At 37.0% G+C, this 19,857-nt stretch overlaps 1 protein-coding gene across 6 annotated transcripts; it reads right to left on the bottom strand.

Annotated features, from left to right (window-relative positions):
• Positions 1–548: 548 nt before the first annotated feature.
• Positions 549–19,857, bottom strand: CCDC181 (coiled-coil domain containing 181). 6 transcript variants are annotated; one of them, XM_060197941.1, is made up of 7 exons: positions 19,350–19,856; positions 15,887–16,027; positions 11,590–12,531; positions 8,528–8,673; positions 7,299–7,454; positions 5,461–5,622; positions 549–677 (listed from the first exon to the last, which is right to left on the bottom strand). In XM_060197941.1, the coding sequence occupies exons 2-6, from the start codon at positions 16,001–16,003 to the stop codon at positions 5,463–5,465; spliced, it is 1,521 nt and encodes a 506-aa protein (XP_060053924.1). In that variant the 5' UTR covers positions 16,004–16,027; positions 19,350–19,856; the 3' UTR covers positions 549–677; positions 5,461–5,462. The 6 variants fall into 6 exon arrangements, with proteins under 6 accessions (XP_060053924.1, XP_060053926.1, XP_060053925.1 ...); XM_060197943.1 differs by lacking the exon at positions 549–677 and having other exon boundaries at positions 5,293–5,622; positions 7,299–7,450; positions 8,527–8,673; XM_060197942.1 differs by lacking the exon at positions 549–677 and having other exon boundaries at positions 5,293–5,622; positions 15,887–16,013.

Raw genomic sequence — 19,857 nt, 5'->3', positions numbered from 1 at the left:
AAGATGTCTTTTCTTCTGGAGTTTTGGGCCATAAAAGAGGCTTAGGAAGGGGCTAGTTGGTGGCACACCCAGCTGAGCTCACACAGTACCATGCACAAGGACTGTTTCAAGCCCTTGCTCCCCACGTGGCTGCAAGAGGAAGCCTCAACCGGTGAAACAGATATGCAAGTGTATCTCTCCTACTCTCTATCTCTCCCTCCCTTCTCAATTTCTCTGAGTCTTAAAATGGGGGTGGGGGACAAAATGACCGTGGATTCATCATACAGGCAAAATTAAGTAGGGGTGTGTGGTGGGGGGTTGCTTAAGGAAATACTATCAGTGGTCCAGGAGGTGGCGCAGTGGATAAAGCATTGGACTCTAAGGCATGAGGAAATACTATCAGTGAAGGAGCTGTTTTAAATGTTACATGTTAGGAAAAAATGCTATTTTATAGCTCATTAATAAGTGCTCTAGCAAAGCAGGTTCTTATGTTGGTTTTGTGCAAAGGAGTCCATATCTTGAATGGACTCAACTTGAAATAGAAGAAACATAGAGTGACCAATAAGCACATCAAAAAATGCTAGCCCATCACTAATAGGCAAAAAGAAAATTAGGGGCAGGGATAGATAGCATGATGGCTATGCAAAGATATTCTCATGCATGAGGCTCCAAAGTCCCAGGTTCAATCTTCCATACCACTGTAAGCCAGAGCTGAGGAGTGCTCTGGTTAAACAAAAAAACAATACCACTTCACATCTATTAAGATAACTAGCCAAAAAAAAAAAAAAACTAACAATTTTGACAAGAATATGAAGAAACTGTGTTATGTTCAAATGGGAATCTAAAATAGCATATGAAGATACTGTAGCAGTTTAAAAATAGCATATAGTGGCCCGGGAGGTGGTGAGATGGATAAAAGTTGAGCTCTCACGCATGAGGTCCCAGGTTCATTCCCCACTGCATGTGCCAGTAATACTATGGTTCTTGTTCTCTCTCATTAATAAATCTAAAAACCAGACTCACCTGGTAGAACACACAAGTTACTATGCACAAGCTGAGCCCTGGGCAACTACATGGGAGCCCCTGCACAAAGGACAAACTTCACAAGCAGTAGAGCAGTACTGTGGTGTTTCTTCTCTCTCTCTCTCTCCCCTCTGTCTCTTTGGGGGAAGGGGTGATGTCTACTGGGAACAAGAAGTGTACAGTAACTGGTAGCAAAAAATAAACATTACAACCATATGATGCAGCAATCTCACTTTTAGATAGCCAAATCAAAAAAAAAAAAAAATCAAAACCAGGGATTCAGATACTTGTTCATAGCAACATTATTCCCAGTAGCCTAAAGGTAGTAAGCTAGACATCCTCTGAGGGATAAGTGGAGAAACAATGTATAGTCTACACCCATTGCAATGTTACTCAGTCTTAAAAAGTAATGAAATTCTGGTATGAACCTTTTTATGCATTACACTTACTGAAACAAAACAGTGTTATTTGTAAGAATTATACCAAATCGTTTTCGTAAAGAGTTTACAGAGAGCCCAGCAGTGGCACACTTGGTTAAGTGCACACATTACAGTGCACAAGGCCCCAGGTTCAAGCCCCTGGCCCCCATCTGCAAGGGGAAAGCTTCATGAGTGGTGTAGTAGGGCTGTAAGTGTCTATCTTCCCCTCCATTCTCAGTTTCTGTCTATACAGTAAACAAATAAATAAATTTTAAGAATTTATAGTAACAGGCACATTGTAAGCTAAGAAATGGCTAATTCTGATAAAGAAATAAATTTTAAAAAAAAGAAATGGGTAATTCTGAAAATAAAATCACCTAAGACTATACATAATTGTCTTTTTAAAATAAATAGGCTGGGAGTATGGATCGACCTGTCAATGCCCATGTTCAGCAGAGAGACAATTGTAGAAGCCAGACCTTTCAGCTTCTGCTCCCCATAATGATCCTGGGTCCATATTCCCAGAGGCATAAAGAATAGGGAAGCTATCAAGGGAGGGGATTATAGAGCTTTGGGTGTGGGCATTGTATAGAAATGTACCCCTCTTATCCTATAGTCTTGTCAATATTTCCATTTTATAAATGAAAATTTTAAAAAGTAAGTAAGTAAATACAATGAGTGGGCAGTGGCACACCAAATAGAGTACACACATTACCATACATTAGGACCTAGTTTCAAGCCCCCATATTCATTTGCAGTTGGGGAAGCTTTGCAAGTAGCATACCAATGCTGCATGGGTCTTTCACACACACACACACACACACACACACACACACACACACACACCCTGTCTGTCTGTCTGTGTCTGCCTCTCTCTCTCTCTCTCTCTCTCTATATATATATATATACATATATGTATATATATATACACACACATATATATATGCCACCAGAAGCAATTGAGCCATTGATTATTAAAGTGTCAAAAAAAGAACTAAATTTGTTTTTAAAATATGAAATTCAAGGGCTGGGTGGTGACACACCTGGTTCAGTGCACAGTGCACAAGGACTTGGGTTCAAGCCCCTGGTCCCCCCTCTGCAGGAAAAAAGCTTTGCAAGTAGTAAACCAGTGCTACAGATGTCTCTCTGTCTCTCTTCCTTTCTATCACCCCCTTCCCTCTCTAGTTCTGGCTGTCTCTACCCAGTAAATAAAGATAATTTTTAAAAAGTAAATGGCTGAATGTTACAAAAAATTAAAGAAAAATATAATTCAAACACGTCCAAAAAATTGTATGGAACCACAAAAAACCACAAATAAAGCACTTCTAAGAAAAAAAAAATGGAGGTATCACACTTCCCAACTTCAGCTTATATTAATTACAGAGCAATTTTAATGTTTAAAACATGGTACTGTAATAAAAATGGATAGCAAGATCAATGGAACAGAACTCAGAGTCCAGAAATAAGCTTACACATATATAATCCTGTATTATATGACAAAGGGGCCAAAATATTTCAATGGGGAAAAGAAGATCTCTTCAACAATTGGTGCTGGAACAACTGGACAGTCATATGCAAAAATAAATAAGTAAAACTAGATTATCATTTAATACCATGCACCAAAATCAGATCAAAATGCATCAAAGATCTGGATATTAGATCAGAAACTAAAATATACAGAAGAAAACACTGCAGAATCTTAACATCAAAGATGTCTAGAGATTCAAGACCTGTGGGTATGTGAAATGAAAACAAGAGTAAAAAAATGGGACCATAACAAACTAAAAGGCTTCTACACATCGAAACCAAACTACACAAGGATAACCAGACAACCCAGTAATTGGGAGAAGATATTTATACAGCATACATCAGACAAGCAATTTACAGCAAATATCTATAAAGAACTGGCACAGCTCAACAAAAGGGAACAAAAATAACCCAATTAAAAGGTGGGCAAAAGAACTGAATAGATATTTTCTAAAGAAGATATACATGACTGACAGACATAATGAAGAAATACTCCATTGGTCATTACAGAAATGCAAATCAAAACTGTACTGACATTTCACCTCACAACTGTGAGAATGGCCTACATCAACAAATCAGGAAATGATATGTGTTGGTGAGGTTGTGGAAAGAATGGGACTCGATTACATTGCTGATGGTAATGCAGACTGGTGCAGCCCTTCTGAAAGGCTACAGAGAGCTCTTAAACAAATTTTAAAAAGTAATTGTCTTATGACCCAGCAATACTCTTGGAAACAGAGTTGGCAGTCAACACCTCATCACAGACCCCTGCAAGCGTCAACCCGGCTTTGACCTAGCACGTTATGATTGGGCCCTCCTCAATCGCTATCGAACAGGCCATGGCTGGTGCGCCGCTGTGTTCCATCACTGAGGAGTCAGAGATGACCCGAACTGCCCCTGCGGCTACAGACAGACTATGACCCACATAGTCAATGTCTGCCACCTCTCCAGATTCAAAGGAGGTCTCGAAACTTTACATCAGGCTCAACCTGATGCTGTTGACTGGCTACGGAAGAAGGGCAAACGCTAGAAGAAGAACCACTCTTAGGTATCCCAAAAGACACTCACTAATCTAAAGGGATATAGTCACCCCTTTATTCACAGCTACATTATTTACAATAGCCAAAGACTGGAAGCAGCCTAAATGTCTATAGACAGATGACAGGCTAAAGAGGTTATGGATTAGGGGGCCACACAGTGGTATACCCAGTTGAAAACACATTGTCATGCACAAGGACCCAGGTTCAAGCCCCTGCTCTGCACCTGCAGGGGTGAAGGTCTGCAGGTGTCTCTTTTTTGTCTCCTCCTCTCTCTCCCCATCTCCTCTCAATTCCTATCTCTTTAATAAGAAAAAAAAAGAATCATTAAAATAAAAAAATACAATAAAAAAAAAGGTGAACAACGACAGTAGATTCATAGTGCTGGCACCAAGACTTAGTAATGATGTTGGTATCAATAAAAATAAATAAGGTCTGGGTTGTGGCACACCTGGTTGAGTGCACATGTTACAATGCACAAGGACCCAGGTTCGAACCCCCAGTCCCCACCTGCAAGGGGGAAGTTTTACAAGTGGTGAAGCAGGGCTGTGAGTGTCTCTCTGTTTCTGTTCCTCTCTATCACTTCCTCCCCTCTAGATTTCTGACTGTCTTTATCCGATAAATAAATAAAGATAAAAAAACTTAAAATAAATAATAATAATAAAAATAAAGGTATGGGATGAATATATAGTGGTATGTCCTTCAGAACAAAGAGAATGGAAATGGAAGTGATTATGTTTAGTGAAATAGATGAAAGACAACTACTAGGTGGTTTCACTTATATGTGGAATCTAGAGAACTGGGACACGTGACCTGAAAACAAACAAACAGGAACAACCAAATAGTCTCTTAGGCTTTCTGAGAACTATGGTGGCTACCATTGGGAGGGTGAGGACACAGGGTATGGATGTGGTGGGTGTGGTATAGAACTAGTCCCTATAATTCTAAGATTCTAGAATCTATAGTCCTAAGATTCTAGAATCTTGTAACCTACTATTAATCACAACAAATAAATAAAATAGAAAAAAAAGAAAAATCTGTCTATTCTATTATTCAGTTTGTCACAGCTATTCAAACTCTAACTTGATGTAAATAGAATTCTATATTAGGCCTTGAATCAAGCTTATTTAAGAGATAACCCTCCTGCCTTATGAAATGTTCTGTTCTCATTATTTTAGCAGAACTTTTAAAAAACAGAATCTTTCCCTTGTGTTCTTCAAATAGAAATACTGAAAATAATTTAGAAAGGAATATAGCACTCATTTGTTGTTCAATTTCTTACATGAACTATTAGATGGTATAACACATTTCAAAACTGTGAAAAAAGACATTTATTTTATGATAAATATACTGTCAACATCACCAAAAGATAAATACTATTTCCATAATTTAGAGTATGACCATAGCACATGGTCCATAAAAAAATGATATCCAAAATTATGAGGATTGCAACTTGCAAATGGGTATTTAATTACCTTCAGTTGTAATGATCAGTAAAACGAAAAGATTTGCCTTCTGACATATACATGTGGTTATGAAACTGTTTAGAACGCCTTGCTTCTAATCGGAGCTGTCTAGCTCTCTCTTTGACAGCTTGTTGTTCTGCTAGTTTTTCTATCCGTTTCCTTCTGAGCCATCTGTAGAAAAAGACATGATCAGATATGCTGAATATCAGTCTGAATACATTCGGCTTACTATAAAGCTATTAGTATAGATAAAGGAAATTATAATTCTCTACACTGAAATATTATAATTACAGCACAAATTATTAAAGGAGTAACTAAAATTTTTCAGGCTTATTTGCCCAGGTAGGTGTGTGGTCTCTCATTCTCTTTATAAATATATATTTGAATGAAAAAAGTTACCTGGTGCAGTCAAATTGCATGTGTGAAGTTGAGGCTGCACAAAATTAAACATGAAAAATAAAATAACTGTATACACATATACCTGGTATATATAAATTTTTTTTCATAAATAAGCCTAGGTAATCAAGTATTAGAGTAAAAAAGATTTAGGAAACATGAACTTTGGAAACACTGAGTCATGGTTGAATTTGATGTTAGGTAAAATAATTATGCAAAATCACACTGCAGAGCAGTATTTATAATTTGTAGTTCAAAAATTATAAATACATACAGAGAAATATCTAGAGCATATGCACTACAGTGTGACAGTAGTTATTTCTGGATAATAAAAATTACTTTTATGGAAAATTAGAAATGTACAATGTTACACATGTACAAACTATTGTATTTAACTGTTGATGGTAAACCATTAATGCTCCAATAAAGAAATTTTTTAAAAATGGAAAAAAATTACTTTCCCCCTCCATCTTTACAGTACATATATACTGCTTCTGTTATAATAAAGGACTATATGTATTTTTTTTAAAAAGTAAAGGGAGAAAGAGGCAGTAAACAGAAAGATAGTAGGTAAGAAATTAAAACAACTGAACTCAATATTCACTTGCTCTCTAAGACTTGCTGACAAAACTGTAAAGTCGGATCAGCTGCCTCACAAGTGGCTGATGATGCATTCTTACACTGAAAAGCTATCAGATCTACCTTAAACCACCAAAATATGTGTCCAAAATGATTTTGTCTCTTCATAGCCTGCCTTTATATAAAAAGTTATTGGTAAAAGCAATATTTATTCAGTTTTCTGAGAGCAATATAAAAGCTGTAACCAAACTTTGGTCCTTTTTTCTTAAAAAATGAACAAAACATCTAATAAACACATAGAAATGCACAGATACTATATACAGAGCTAAAGAATTTTCTTGGACTGGTGTGATGTGCTGAAGTAACGCACCAGACTTTCATGCCTCTGGCTCCAGAGAAAACAGATGGAATATGTTAGAGGAGAGCAGTGCTCGAGTCTCCCCTCCTGACATGAAAATAAATAAAATCTATAAATCTTATCTTCAATTTTCCCATCCTGAATGGACTGTTTTATTTTTTTGTCATCTCTGTGGCTTTACTTCTCCAGGCTAACTTTTTCAACCTAAGAGACACAGACAGAGGGAGAAGACAGAGACAGAAGACTAAGAGATAGCACCAAGTCACCTGCAGTTCTCCAGGGGGAGGTGGAGGGAGGGTACTGGGATAGATCCTGAGTTACCTGACAAGGTATACACTATCCAAACGAGCTGTCTTGCCAGCCCTTATTTAAAAACAAGAATCTTACATCTTTTCAAAATGTGAATTTAAAATGGAAAAGTATGTATTGTTAGAGAAAGATTTTTTTCAAGTTCACTGATTATATATCTTTCTAAAATGACCAGGAGGAGGAAATGCCCTACACCTCAACTTACTTTTGAAATGCTCTCTCTCGTCCTTCTGTTCCTCTAAGGAAGAATAAGCATTCCTCTTGCTTTCGTAGCTCTTCTGTCTTTCTCTCTTTCAGCTGCTCTTCATGTTTTTTTTTAAGCCATAATCGGAAAGCTTGTTGTGGATCTCTGTTTTCCTGTTGATTACAAAAATAATCTTTACTTAATTTAAATAAACCAAAACCACTTTACTGAGGTCCTATTAAAGGATTCGACAAGAACACATATCCCATTTTTATAATATGGTACAAAAAAAAAAAAAACCAATTTTATTAGTGTGGTCCAAATACTTTCAGATCTTATATTTACATGCTAAAGATTTATTAAGGGAGTTATCTTTTCCATTCAGTTTCATCATGGACAAAGTACTTCTAGGTCATGATATTTAGATCTCAAATAGCTTCTACTATTCAGCGATAACTTCATTTATTAAAACATTCACGTATGAACTAAAATTTTTCTATTTTGTGTGTGTGTATGCATGTATTATATGTATCCTAACTGAATATCAAAATTATACTCCTGAAGGAGGCAAAATCTAAGCATGAAAGGTAGAGTAACTGAGGCTACTAAAGATAGCCAGAGGAGGATAATGGAAAGGTCAGAACTTAAAAACATATTAAAACAGTTGGGAGAGTGAAACCTGCCATAGCAAAGGCCAAAAAGTCAACTCTCCTACATATAGTCTTCTGGAAACTGCATAGGGGAAGTTACAAACAGTTGAGAACTGCTTTCAACCTTTGCAGAAGATTTTGCAAGGACAATTAACACTTGTGGTTAGCCCTTCAATGTTAACCAAACACAATATTGGGAAGCCTCTTTCTTTGCATGATTTCTGCCTTTATAATAATCCTTTTCTAACTGCTTGCAACTGAAGTTCTTACCCACCCAACCATGCTTTGTAACATTTTCAAATTACAGACCTTGACCCCAACTGAAAACTTTTAAAATATTATTTCTAGAAAGTTTGGATTTTCCTTGAGATATTACTACCTTTGAAAAATGAATTGGAAGCATTCCACTTTTCTTTTGTAAATTATGTTTATATATGTATGCTGCATCTTTTGCAAGTATACTTCTTGGATCACTACCCCCCCCCCATCTTCCCTACTTCTTCCATAAGGTCTTAGCCTGATATTATGACTCCTTTCGGTAAATAAATTCAACTTGCATTGCTATATGAAATTATTTCTCAAACAGAAGTTTAACTTACTCTACTGTTCATATCTTCAATTTGTTTTGCTCGCTGAATTCTCCTCATTTCTAGTAACTGCTCTCTTTTCTTTTGCAACCATGCTTTAAATACCATATCATTCTCTTTTCTCTTTGCTTTCTCTTCTTCTATTTTTCTTTGTTCTTCCTGGTGGAAATAATATCAACAGACAATAATAAGAAATGAACAAAACTACATAGCAGTTATCAGCAAAGGTAGGCATATTTGAACATATGAAATTAGGATGCTGTACTTCTAAAATATTCCATTTGAACATTGAATCTCCTTTTTAAAAAACAGGGGCTCTAATTTGCTTAGGAGAAAATCAAGTTTTTCAGATAAATTAGACTAAGAACACAGCATTTATATTAACAAAGATATAAAATTCATGCTGTTCAGGAATTCCTTGGTTCTCTCCACTTCCTAGTTCACTTTTATTAAACACCTTAAATCATAGTTATGCAAAAAAAAACTTCACACATTTTAGAAATAGTTGTACAGTGTCTTAAGCATTTTTACATTATTATACATTCTGCTAATTACTATATAGGTTACTGTGGTTACAAAAAGATGTATACAATGATGTTGCTAATATTTGCTTTCAATATAGTTCAGCAAACAAAGGAGATGAAGCAAATAGCCTTAAATTTCAGTGGCTTCTGAGTCTTGATGATTTGGATGTAGGGGTTAATTGTGCCTTTATATGTGTTTGAAACCTTTATTACAATGTTTAAAAACATATTTCAATTAGTATTATTCATAAAGTAACATTTTACTAAAAGAAAAAGCATTAAGACAACTATAAGAACAAATTGAACTTTAAATATGAATTATTCATCTAATGTTATAAAAGCAAGTTAAATGTTGAGGGAGGTACTAAAAACAGTTACATTAAGCTATCAAATAGCTCCTGGGAGCAAACCAGCATGCCACAGTGGAAACAGCAACTAGATATGAAGTGATTAACACTCATTTGGTCTTCATATTATGACACATTAGGCAAACCTGTTGACTTAATATTCTCATTTGTAAAATAGAGTTAAGTCTACAAGTTCTTAGGTCTCTTCCAATACTAAAATTTTATCATGTATTCTTTAACCAGAATACTACTCAGTTCTGGCATATGGTAGTGCCAGAGATTAAACCTGGAATATTCAAGCCTATTGCTTAAATTGCTATGCTATTCCCCTGATCCAACTATAGCATTTAAATGAACTGAATTATATAATTCATGCTTAAGTTTTCTTCAAATAATAGAATTCAATAGAGGTCTTTCTTTACATTTTGATAATATACCAAATACTTCTACTTCTTTTGGATTGAACAAAATAAAGAAAAAAAGATACCCAGTTAGCAGCATAAAATCTTTTAAATACACAATTTTCCTTATTAAGTGTGCTATGATGTATCTGAGCCATGTTAATGAAGTATGTTAGGATTTTAGTAGCCATTAACATTTTATTGAGTATACATCCTTTCAAATTCCTGCTTGAATGTGCTATCTAGATTACATATTCTCACTAACTTCATTTTCTCACCTTTTTCTGATAGTGTGAGTTGCTGATTTAAATGTCAGAAATTTCCCTGATAATTCCCTACATATATGGGATATTTATTTAACATACTATTTCTCAATGGGTGTCAAGGAACTGGAGATTCTGACTTTGACTTTACTATAGAAAGTTGAGTGACCTTTACAAAGTTTCTGAACTAGTTTTCTAACCTCCTAAATGATGTGTTTTTTTTTATTTTTTTAAAATATTTATTTTATTTATTTATTCCCTTTTGTTGCCCTTGTTTTATTGTTGTAGTTATTATTGTTGTTGTCGTTGTTGGATAGGACAGAGAGAAATGGAGAGAGGAGGGGAAGACAGAGAGGAGAAGAGAAAGATAGACACCTGCAGACCTGCTTCACCGCCTGTGAAGCGACTCCCCTGCAGGTGGGGAGCCGGGGTTCGAACCGGGATCCTTATGCCGGTCCTTGTGCTTTGCGCCACCTGCGCTTAACCCGCTGCGCTACAGCCCGACTCCCCCTAAATGATGTTTTAAGTCTCTTCTAATTATAAAATGCTATCGATCAGTGTTTCTGCTCAGGTTTGGTTTTACAGTTATACAATTTACATGGTTCTACTTATTACTATTAGATATCCAGCAGAGAATTTGAGGAACTTCAGTAATTTAGAGAAAACTCACCAGTTTTAATACCTCAAAATTTCAGCTATAAAAGTTTTTTTTTTTTTTACAGACAAACAAAAAAAGATATTTGGACTCCACATTTGGCATTTTATAGACATTTCATTAATGTTATTGGGTTCTATTCTTAACCTAAAATGGAAACCAAGGAATTGTATGTTTGTGTATGCTTAGAAGTCAGATGAAGCACATGCACTTCAGAACAATATAATCCATCACTATGTTACCTCTTTTTTAAAATATTTATTTATTTATTCCTTTTTGTTGCCCTTGTTTTTTCGTTGTTGTACTTATTATTGTTGTGGTTGTTGTTGGATAGGACAGAGAGAAATGGAGAGAGGAGGGGAAGACAGAGAGGGGGAGAGAAACATAGATATCTGCAGACTTGCTTCACCACCTGTGAAGCGACTCCCCTGCAGGTGGGGGGCTACCGGGATCCTTACGCTGGTCCCTGCATTTTGCGCCATGTGTGCTTAACCCACTGCGCTATTGCCGGACTCCCATTATATTACCAATAAAGTTGTGCCTTCATTTTTCCATCTGACATCTGCTTTTCACCTCTCTCACATCAAAATTACTTTCAGCAGTCACTTCATTTCTCTGAGTTTCTCCTTTAAAGTGAAAGGATCAGATGAGGTCTTCACTGACACCTCTTATAGCACTAACACAGATCAACCACTACTATGTTTTGGGATACTTACAAGAAAGGATTGAGGTAATCAAGGTGTTCCATATATAACTGCTTAATCTAGAAACATTTCTAAAAAGCAAGTAAATACATGCAATACTTTGAAGAACTGTTTCAATACCCATTGCATTTATAAAACAGCAACATTCTACTTTAAATACAATGCCAGTGTATGCTCTCACCTCTCTCTTTAGTTTTTCCCTCTTTTGTTCAAGCCGTTTTTGCAGTTCTTTTTGTCGAGGGGACAGACAATATGTTGAGCTCACTAATGATAAATTAACAGATTGTGTCTTATGAGTATATTTCCCACTTCCCTTATTTCTATCAAAGTGGATGACAGAGTCTGACTGAGTCTTAGGATTAAGTGAAGGCTGAAGGGCCCTTGGCTCTTCTGATGGTGAGTGAGCAGCAGAATGAATATGATCCTCAGGATTCTCTTTCTGGACATCACCAGCAGGCAGACTGGAAGGCCTGGGCGATGCCTGCTGTGGGTCATTTTCTATACTATGAACATTATTAAGGGGGGACAAAAAACCCTGGCTCTCAATGTCTTGTAAATTCAGAAGTTCAAATTTTCCATCTCTCTCTACTAGTATCTTTCCATCTTTGTTTTCTTCACAACTTCCACCAGTAAGTGACAGAAGCACATTTTCTTGTATTTCACTGGAAATATGTAACTGTGACAATTTTCCAGATATATTACTTTCATCTTCAAAAGAGTTTTTGTAAATATCATTGTCTTCCAGTGGAGGAACTTCTAAATCAACTAATTTGTCCTTGAATTTAAGTTTTCTCTCCCTTTTATTATTCACAGGTTCTTGATTCTGCAAAAGCTTGTTGGCTTGTATAATTTTCTCCATAATATATCTCCTTACTTCTTCATCCTCATCCTCTTCCAAGTCATTCTGAATTTCCAATTTAGATTCCTGGAAAGAGTTTTCACTATCTGAATCTGATGCAGGATCCAGAGGTTGGCTACTTGGTACAGAAATGAAGTCATTTCTTCTTGGTGAAACTTCGTCCTTCAAAGAGTCATCAGGATCAGAAAGTTGCTTGGTGTGTTCTACTTCTGTTTCATTCTCTTTAAATTCTTGGTAAATATTTTCTTCATTCCTGCAGACCATCTAAAAAAGGAAGATATGAGGTTTAGTTTTTCAGTAAAATTGAGGCTATACTGTTTCCATTTATATCTAATTAATCCAAAATGTATTTCTTTTTCTATATTTAATAGGACAGAAATAAATTAAGAGAAGGGGAAAAGGTAAGGGAAAAGGAGAGGAAAGAGTGGAGGGGGAAAGGGAGGGGGAGGGAGAGACACCTGCAGCACTGCTTCACAAGTCATAAAGTTTCTCCCCTGCAGGTGGGGATTAGAGATTTGAACTGGGGTCTTTGCAGGAAGTGTATCATGTGCACCACCTCCCATTTCCCTCAAAATGGATTTTCAGAGTAACATAATTTGTCTAATAAATGGGGAAATCCACAGGCTTCTTGCTCATAACAGTTCATCTCAGATTTATGAGCACCCCATGAGTGTGATCATAGCACTTCCAGAGATTTTAACTCTAAATTTGAATTTGATGTTGCTAAGTGCAATAGCAATCCTTAAAGTTTTTTTGTATTTATTTTATTTTTCCCTTTTGTTGCCCTTGTTGTTTATCATCATTGTTGTTATTATTGCTGTCATTGTTGTTGGATAGGACAGAGAGAAATGGAGAGAGGAGGGGAAGACACGGAGGGGGAAAGAAAGACACCTGCAGACCTGCTGCATAGCCTGTGAAGTGATCCCCCCCTCCCGCAGGTGGGGAGCCGGGGGCTCTAGCCAGGATCCTGATGGCGGTCTGTGCACTTTGCGCCATGTGCATGTGCTTAACCCACTGCACCACCATCCGGCTCACAATTAGAAGTATAATTTGTGGGAGTCGGGTGGTAGCTCAGCAGGTTAAGCGCATGTGGCGTGAAGTGCAAGGACTGGCGTAAGGATTCTGGTTCGAGCCCCGGTTCCCCACCTGCAGGGGAGTTGCTTCACAGGTGGTGAAGCAGGTCTGCAGGTGTCTATCTGTCCTCCTCCTCCGTCTTCCCCTCCTCTCTCCATTTCTCTCTGTCCTGTCCAACAACGACGACAACAATAATAATAACTACAAAAACAATTTAAAAAACAAGGGCAACAAAAGGAAAAATAAATAAATATATTATAAAAGAGTATAATTTATGTGTATCATGAAAAGATAATTATAAATAATATTTTTTCAACATTACCCCCTCTTAAGGATTTCCTCCCTTTTACATTACTAAGGAGTATTTTTAAAAGATATTTTCCCTGGGCCTTTGAAATAATTCACTTGGATAGTGCACTGCTTTGCCATGCACACAAACCAGGTTTGAGGCTAGCTTTTACTACATTGAAGGAAGCTTTGGTGCTATAGTCTCTTTCTCTCTCACACATCTCTCTTTCTTTCTGCCTCTTCCTCTATCTTTTTTTTTAAAAAGTGTTTTCTCCTTATATTTGTATTCTTCAAAAAAATTATATCTTTCTCGTAGAACCATGGTCAAGTCTTAATCATTTTGATAGTCTTATAATACTTACAGATTATTGCTGCTGTTTTCTCGATTTTTTTTTTCAGGTCAATTTTTAGGTCAGATTTGCCTTTGTCAACTATCCTCAAAGCTTCAATAATCTATCTGAAACATCATCATATAGTTTGCTCTATATTTTTTCCACTAATTATTCACAATCTATAAACCACTATTATCACATTACATCACAAAACACATCACATCTTCTGTTCCTAACTAAAGGTTTCTTTCTTAGCATGTCTCCATTTACTGATACACACATCCTCACCTGTTATCAAACACTTCACTCCTGATCCTGACAATGTAATTTTTTTCTTCTCCCACTCAAAACAGTTCTGTGGGAGCTACTATTTGCTGCATTCTTCAACCTCTTAAAACTCTCTTCCTTTTACTTGCTCTCATGTTATCTTTTTTCTGACAGCCTGCCTCCCCTTCCTATTCTGAACAACAATGTTAGATGTATGAGAAGCAAACCTAGTCTATTAAAATCACAACCAAATAATTATGATCTATGCAGTGTAGCTGTTGCCTTTAGCCTTATATATTTCTTTGGTTCATTCCTATGATATCTGTTTCTGAATTCCCCATTGGTTTTCATTCTTTTAAAACTCACAACTAGTGGTCTGGGAGGTGGCACAGTGGATAAAAGCATCGGACTCTCAAGCATGAGGTCCTGAGTTCAATCCCCGGCAGCACATGTACCAGAGTGATGTCTGACTCTTTTTCTCTCCTCCTATATTTCTCATTAAATAAATAAAATCTTTAAAAAAAAAAAACCCTCACAACTAAATAAATAAAACCACTATTTCTTGCAGTGAAATCGCCCCCTATTACTGTCTTCTCTCTCTCTTTTTTTCTGGCTGATAGTGGTGCAGAGGACTGAACCTGAACCTGGGACTTTGGAATCAGGCATGAGAGTCTCTTTGCATAACCATTATGATATTTACTTCCACCCTCTCATTCCTGTCTCTATCAGCCTCAAAAGAAAGAAGAAAGGTACATGAGAGCTATCTCTGATGTATGGGAGATGATCATTAATATTTTTTGAATAGGTAAATAAATAAAACAAATCATGATCACTTCTCTAATTCTATCTCTGTGTGTTTTGGATATCATATCTTTCCACTCAGAAGACCCTGTTTCAAGCTAATCTACTCTGATACCTACCTACTCTCTTTTCATTTTTTTTAAATGGTCACTTTATTTATTCCCTTTTGTAGCCCTTGTTGTTTTATTGTTGTAGTTATTGTCGTCGCTGTTGTTGGATAGGACAGAGAGAAATGGAGAGAGAAGGGGAAGACAGAGATGAGAGAAAGATAGACACCTGCAGACCTGCCTATGAAGCGACTCCCCTGCAGGTGGGGAGCCTGGGGCTGGAACGAGGACCCTTCTGCTGGTCCTGTGCTTAAACTGATGCACTACTGCCTGACTCCCACTTTTTTTTTTATTTTGTATTTTTTATAGATGAATAGAACTCCTTTTTCCCTATCTTACTGGAGGGTGTTAGTGGTTTATAGTATGGCTGTTGACATATGGGTATAGTGTCTCATCTTTCCATAGTAGATGTTTACCCTATTTGTTTTATGCTTACCAAAGGAGTTTTGTGAGGTTTAAATGTGCAATAATACAAAAACAAAAATCTCTATTTTAAGATTTATTCATGTATGTATTTATCTTTATGAGAGAAAGAGAGACCAGAGCACTACTGAAGTATGGCCTATGGCAGTGCTGGGAATTGAACAGAAGCCTCTAGGGCCCCATGCATACAAAGTCCTATGCTCTAACACTGAACTATCTCCCTGGCCCCATAAGTGAAACTTTTCAAGAATTACAAAGATTTACAAAGAATTACAAAGCACTTTGTTACTGTAATCACTGTGGATATTGCTGGTAATTTACATATACCTCTATTATGCTGGCATCACTTCTTTCTTTTTCATTAATTAACCATTCCAAGTCCTTCTCAAAGTCATCTTCATATTCTCCACTTTCTTTTGAATCAGTTTTTTTATTTTCATCCATTTCCTATGTGCTAAAGAAATAATGCTATAAAATTAAGGAAAGTACATGTTATGTTCACTTTAGGGAGAGTCCATAGTATGGAAATGAATGTTAAAGGTAATCTAATAAATACACTGGAATATAAAGCAAGGAGTGTTCAGAATATATATCTATACTAACAGAAAAAATTATATATATATATATATATATATATATATATATAGAGAGAGAGAGAGAGAGAGAGAGAGAGAGACTTATATAATGGTCATTTTCTAGCAACCTCTAACAACTATCTCACCTCCCACAAATTCCTGATACTTTAATTTACAAGACTAAGGAAGGTGGATAAGGAGATTATCAGAGGCTTAGGAGATTTTCCACATAACCTGCCAATCATTACAATTTCTGTCCAGGTCAGAGCAGATGACTCAGCTTTTTAATCTCATTTATTCATATTTTCTTATGCTCAAATAGAAATGATTATATCACTTTCCAAAATCTATATGGCATAACTGTTACTTGTGATCTGAAGACTTTTTAACTAAACAACAATAGATTCTCAATTATGGTAAATGCTGATTTCCACAGAAGTCAAACTATTATCAACTCTGAATGAAATGTATTTTTCATTTAAAAACACTGTCATGGCTAGTCCTGTGACAATACATTGAGATGCCAAATAAAAGCTAGTGCTGGTGAAAACCAGAGTAATATGTTCCAGTCATGGCAACTGCCCTACAAATATTGAAATGGCCACAATGTGCAGGAGTATTGGACTTATATGTTTCAAGTTGTAAAACCAGTATCAAGGATTGAAAACTCAGAGGCAATTTGTGGTACAACATAAGATTTATGTTTTCTTTCTCCTTTGTTCTTCCTTCCTTCCTTTTTTTTTTTTTCGTTTTATTTTTTATTTATTTTTTGCCTCCAGGGTTATCACTGGGGCTCAGTGCCTGCAATACAAATCCACTGCTCCTGGAGGCTATTTTTTTCCCCTTTTGTTGCACTTGTTGTTTACCGTTGTTATTGTTGTTGTTGTTGGATAGGACAGAGAGAAATCAAGAGAGGAGGGGAAGATAGATGGGGGAGAGAAAGACAGACACCTGAAGACCCATTTTATTGCTTGTGAAGTGACCCCCTGCAGGTGGGGAGCCAGGGGCTCGAACCAGGATCCTTACACTGGTCCTTGCGCTATATGCCATTTGCGCTTAACCCGCTGTGCTATCGCCTGGCCACCCCCTTCCCTTTTTTTTTTTTTAAATTGCCATCAGGGTTATGGCTGGGGCTTGTGCCTGTACAATGATTCCACCACTCCCAGTGATCATTTTATCCTTTTTTTCCCCTTCCTTTTTAATGTGAGAGAATAGAGAGAAACTGAGAAGGTAGAGAGAAATACAGAGACCAGCAGACATGCTTCCTGCAAGTAGGGAGCAGGGACTTGAACCAGGTCCTTGGACATGGTAACATAGTAACAACTGGGTGTGCCACTATCTAGCTTCAGGATTTACATTTTCAAACTTGCTCTGAAGTGAAGTAAGTTTCTTCACAAAGCATTGTGTTCTGGAAGGTGACTGGGAAGGTGGTGTTTTTCGACTGGGAAGGTGGTGTTTATCGTTGTTGTTCAATAGGACAGAGAGGACTTGAGAGGGGAAGGGAGGACAGAGAGGGGGAGAGAAAGATAGACACCTGCAGATCTGCTTTACTTCTTGTGAAGCGACCTCCTCCCACCCCTGCAGATGGGAAGCCTCGGGCTCAAACCGAGACCCTTACATGGATCCTGGCGCTTTGGCATGTGCACTTAACCCGCTGTGCTACCGCCCAACTCCCGTTTCGAACATTTCTAATCGTTTCTAGATTCTAATTCCTTCTAGATATATCTTTTAAACTAAGAATAAAATATGAGTGGCTTGGGAGGTGGCATAGTGAATAAAGCACTGGCTACATCTTATGTGCAATATTCTAAGGGAAGCAAATACAGAGTGATGTTCTGGTTTTCTCTCCACCCCCGCTCTCTTTTTATCATTAAAATAAACTTTTTTTTTTTTAAAAAAAAAGACTATTAAATGGACTTAAAAAACTCAAAGTAAGGTTTCAATAATTCGTAAATTAGAGGTTAAGAGCAGTAATAGCTCAAGGTGAACTGAAAGAAATGATTATTTCAGGGAGTCGGGCTGTAGCGCAGCAGTTTAAGCGCAGGTGGCGCAAAGCACAAGGACCGGCATAAGGATACCGGTTCGAACCCCGGCTCACCGGCTCCCCACCTGCAGGGGAGTCGCTTCACAGGCAGTGAAGCAGGTCTGCAGGTGTCTATCTTTCTCTCCTCCTCTCTGTCTTCCCCTCCTCTCTCCATTTCTCTCTGTCCTATCCAACAATGACAACAACAATAATAACTACAACAATAAAACAACAAAAGGGAATAAAATAAATATTAAAAAAAAAGAAATGATTATTTCAGCATGAATTTATTTACCACTACCTATCTGGAAGGCAGGCTAAAATGTGTATGAGTTGTAATGTTTACTTTCATATTAATTAAAAGGAAGGGTACTGTCTATGGGCATATCACCCTGAACGTGCCTGATTTCATAAAAAAAAAAGGCACCATGAATAATTTAAAATAAACTAAAACTGTAATCCAAAATGTTTACATAATTTACATATATATAATTTATATATATATACATATATATGTATATATATATACACACACATATATATCCAATGTACTGCTCAGCTCTGACTTATGCTGGGGATTGAGCCTCAAACTTCAAAGACTCACGAAAGGAAATTTATTATTTTAGTAAGCATAAAATATATTACATAACTGTCAGAATAAGATTTCTATGGAACTTTCTAGTGCTGTCCAAATTTGTGAATAAATGATTGCCTGAAGACTTTAGTAGACATTTTATTATTTAGTGTCCCATCCATCTGAAAACTCAAATTTAAAACTAGACAGACTCAGCATAATTAAAAATCAGATGATTATACATTAAATATCATAGGCGTCATTAAATATAGCATGTCATAGGTGGAAAGAAAAAAAGCTACAGTGGATGTTGCATCAAATGAAGTTGCGTCAAAGCTTATATGCACTTCTTGGAATATAACATCAAAACCATGCCCAGCTAGTTACCAAGTAAACAAGGAACACCATTTCATAAACTCTTGTTACCAAGTCCCTTTAAGCCTCTCTTAAACGCATGACAGGATATTCAATGCCCACGGGTTATTTCATCTTCATGAACCCAGAGTGCCAACACGCTGGAACAAAAGTGCCTATTACACAAACACAGTTACTTAACACTGGGAATTTACACATTTAAATTTATTATACAGCTTCTGTTAAAAAAAAAAAAAAACCTACCTAAGCAGCTTAGACCTGAACCTTCCTCTGAGTAGGGAACTGTCCTAAGAGATGAAAATTAATTCCTTCCTCCTGGGCGTCTGTCAAATCCCCCGTGGATGTGAGAGCAGCTCTTTCCGCGTCAGTCTGAGCCAAGTCCATGTGTAATACTGTCAAGATTCTGAACATTCAAAGACAGTTCCTTTAATTGAGTCTGGCCTCATCGCCTTTTCAACATCTGCTAGCTTTAAACCTAAGAGAAAGGCAAGGAGGTCTAAAGGCGGCTTAAGCAGAAGTTGGTCGCTACCACCGCCAGCAGCCCCTCTGGCCCGCCCTTCCTACGGCATCCTGCCAGGACTTTTTAAAACACATCATCTGTCAGCGTAAAGTCTTTACAAACAGGAGGTGATAGCACAATGTGTGTGGGGGCCGCAAGACCTGCCGCCTGCAGAAACCTCTCAGGCCCTTGGTGGAAGTTAGCGTTGCAGGAGTGACTTTTCCTTCTGGGGGTGACAGGGCAAGAGACAGG

The sequence above is a fragment of the Erinaceus europaeus genome, chromosome 9 (assembly GCF_950295315.1).
Source record: "Erinaceus europaeus chromosome 9, mEriEur2.1, whole genome shotgun sequence".
Lineage (NCBI taxonomy): Eukaryota > Metazoa > Chordata > Mammalia > Eulipotyphla > Erinaceidae > Erinaceus > Erinaceus europaeus.
Note: the sequence above shows the minus strand (reverse complement) of the source record. Positions and strands in the feature narration are given on the sequence as shown.

What these genes read in the sequence shown, in the direction of transcription:
- CCDC181 (XM_060197941.1), bottom strand. Translation starts at nt 16,003, where the DNA reads ATGGATGAAAATAAAAAAACTGATTCAAAAGAAAGTGGAGAATATGAA. An exon ending in GGGAAAAACTAAAGAGAGAG is followed by an intron (nt 8,674 to 11,589) that starts GTGAGAGCATAC and finishes TATTTCCACCAG; the next exon opens with GAAGAACAAAGAAAAATAGA. An exon ending in CGAGAGAGAGCATTTCAAAA is followed by an intron (nt 5,623 to 7,298) that starts GTAAGTTGAGGT and finishes CTTTTTCTACAG; the next exon opens with ATGGCTCAGAAGGAAACGGA.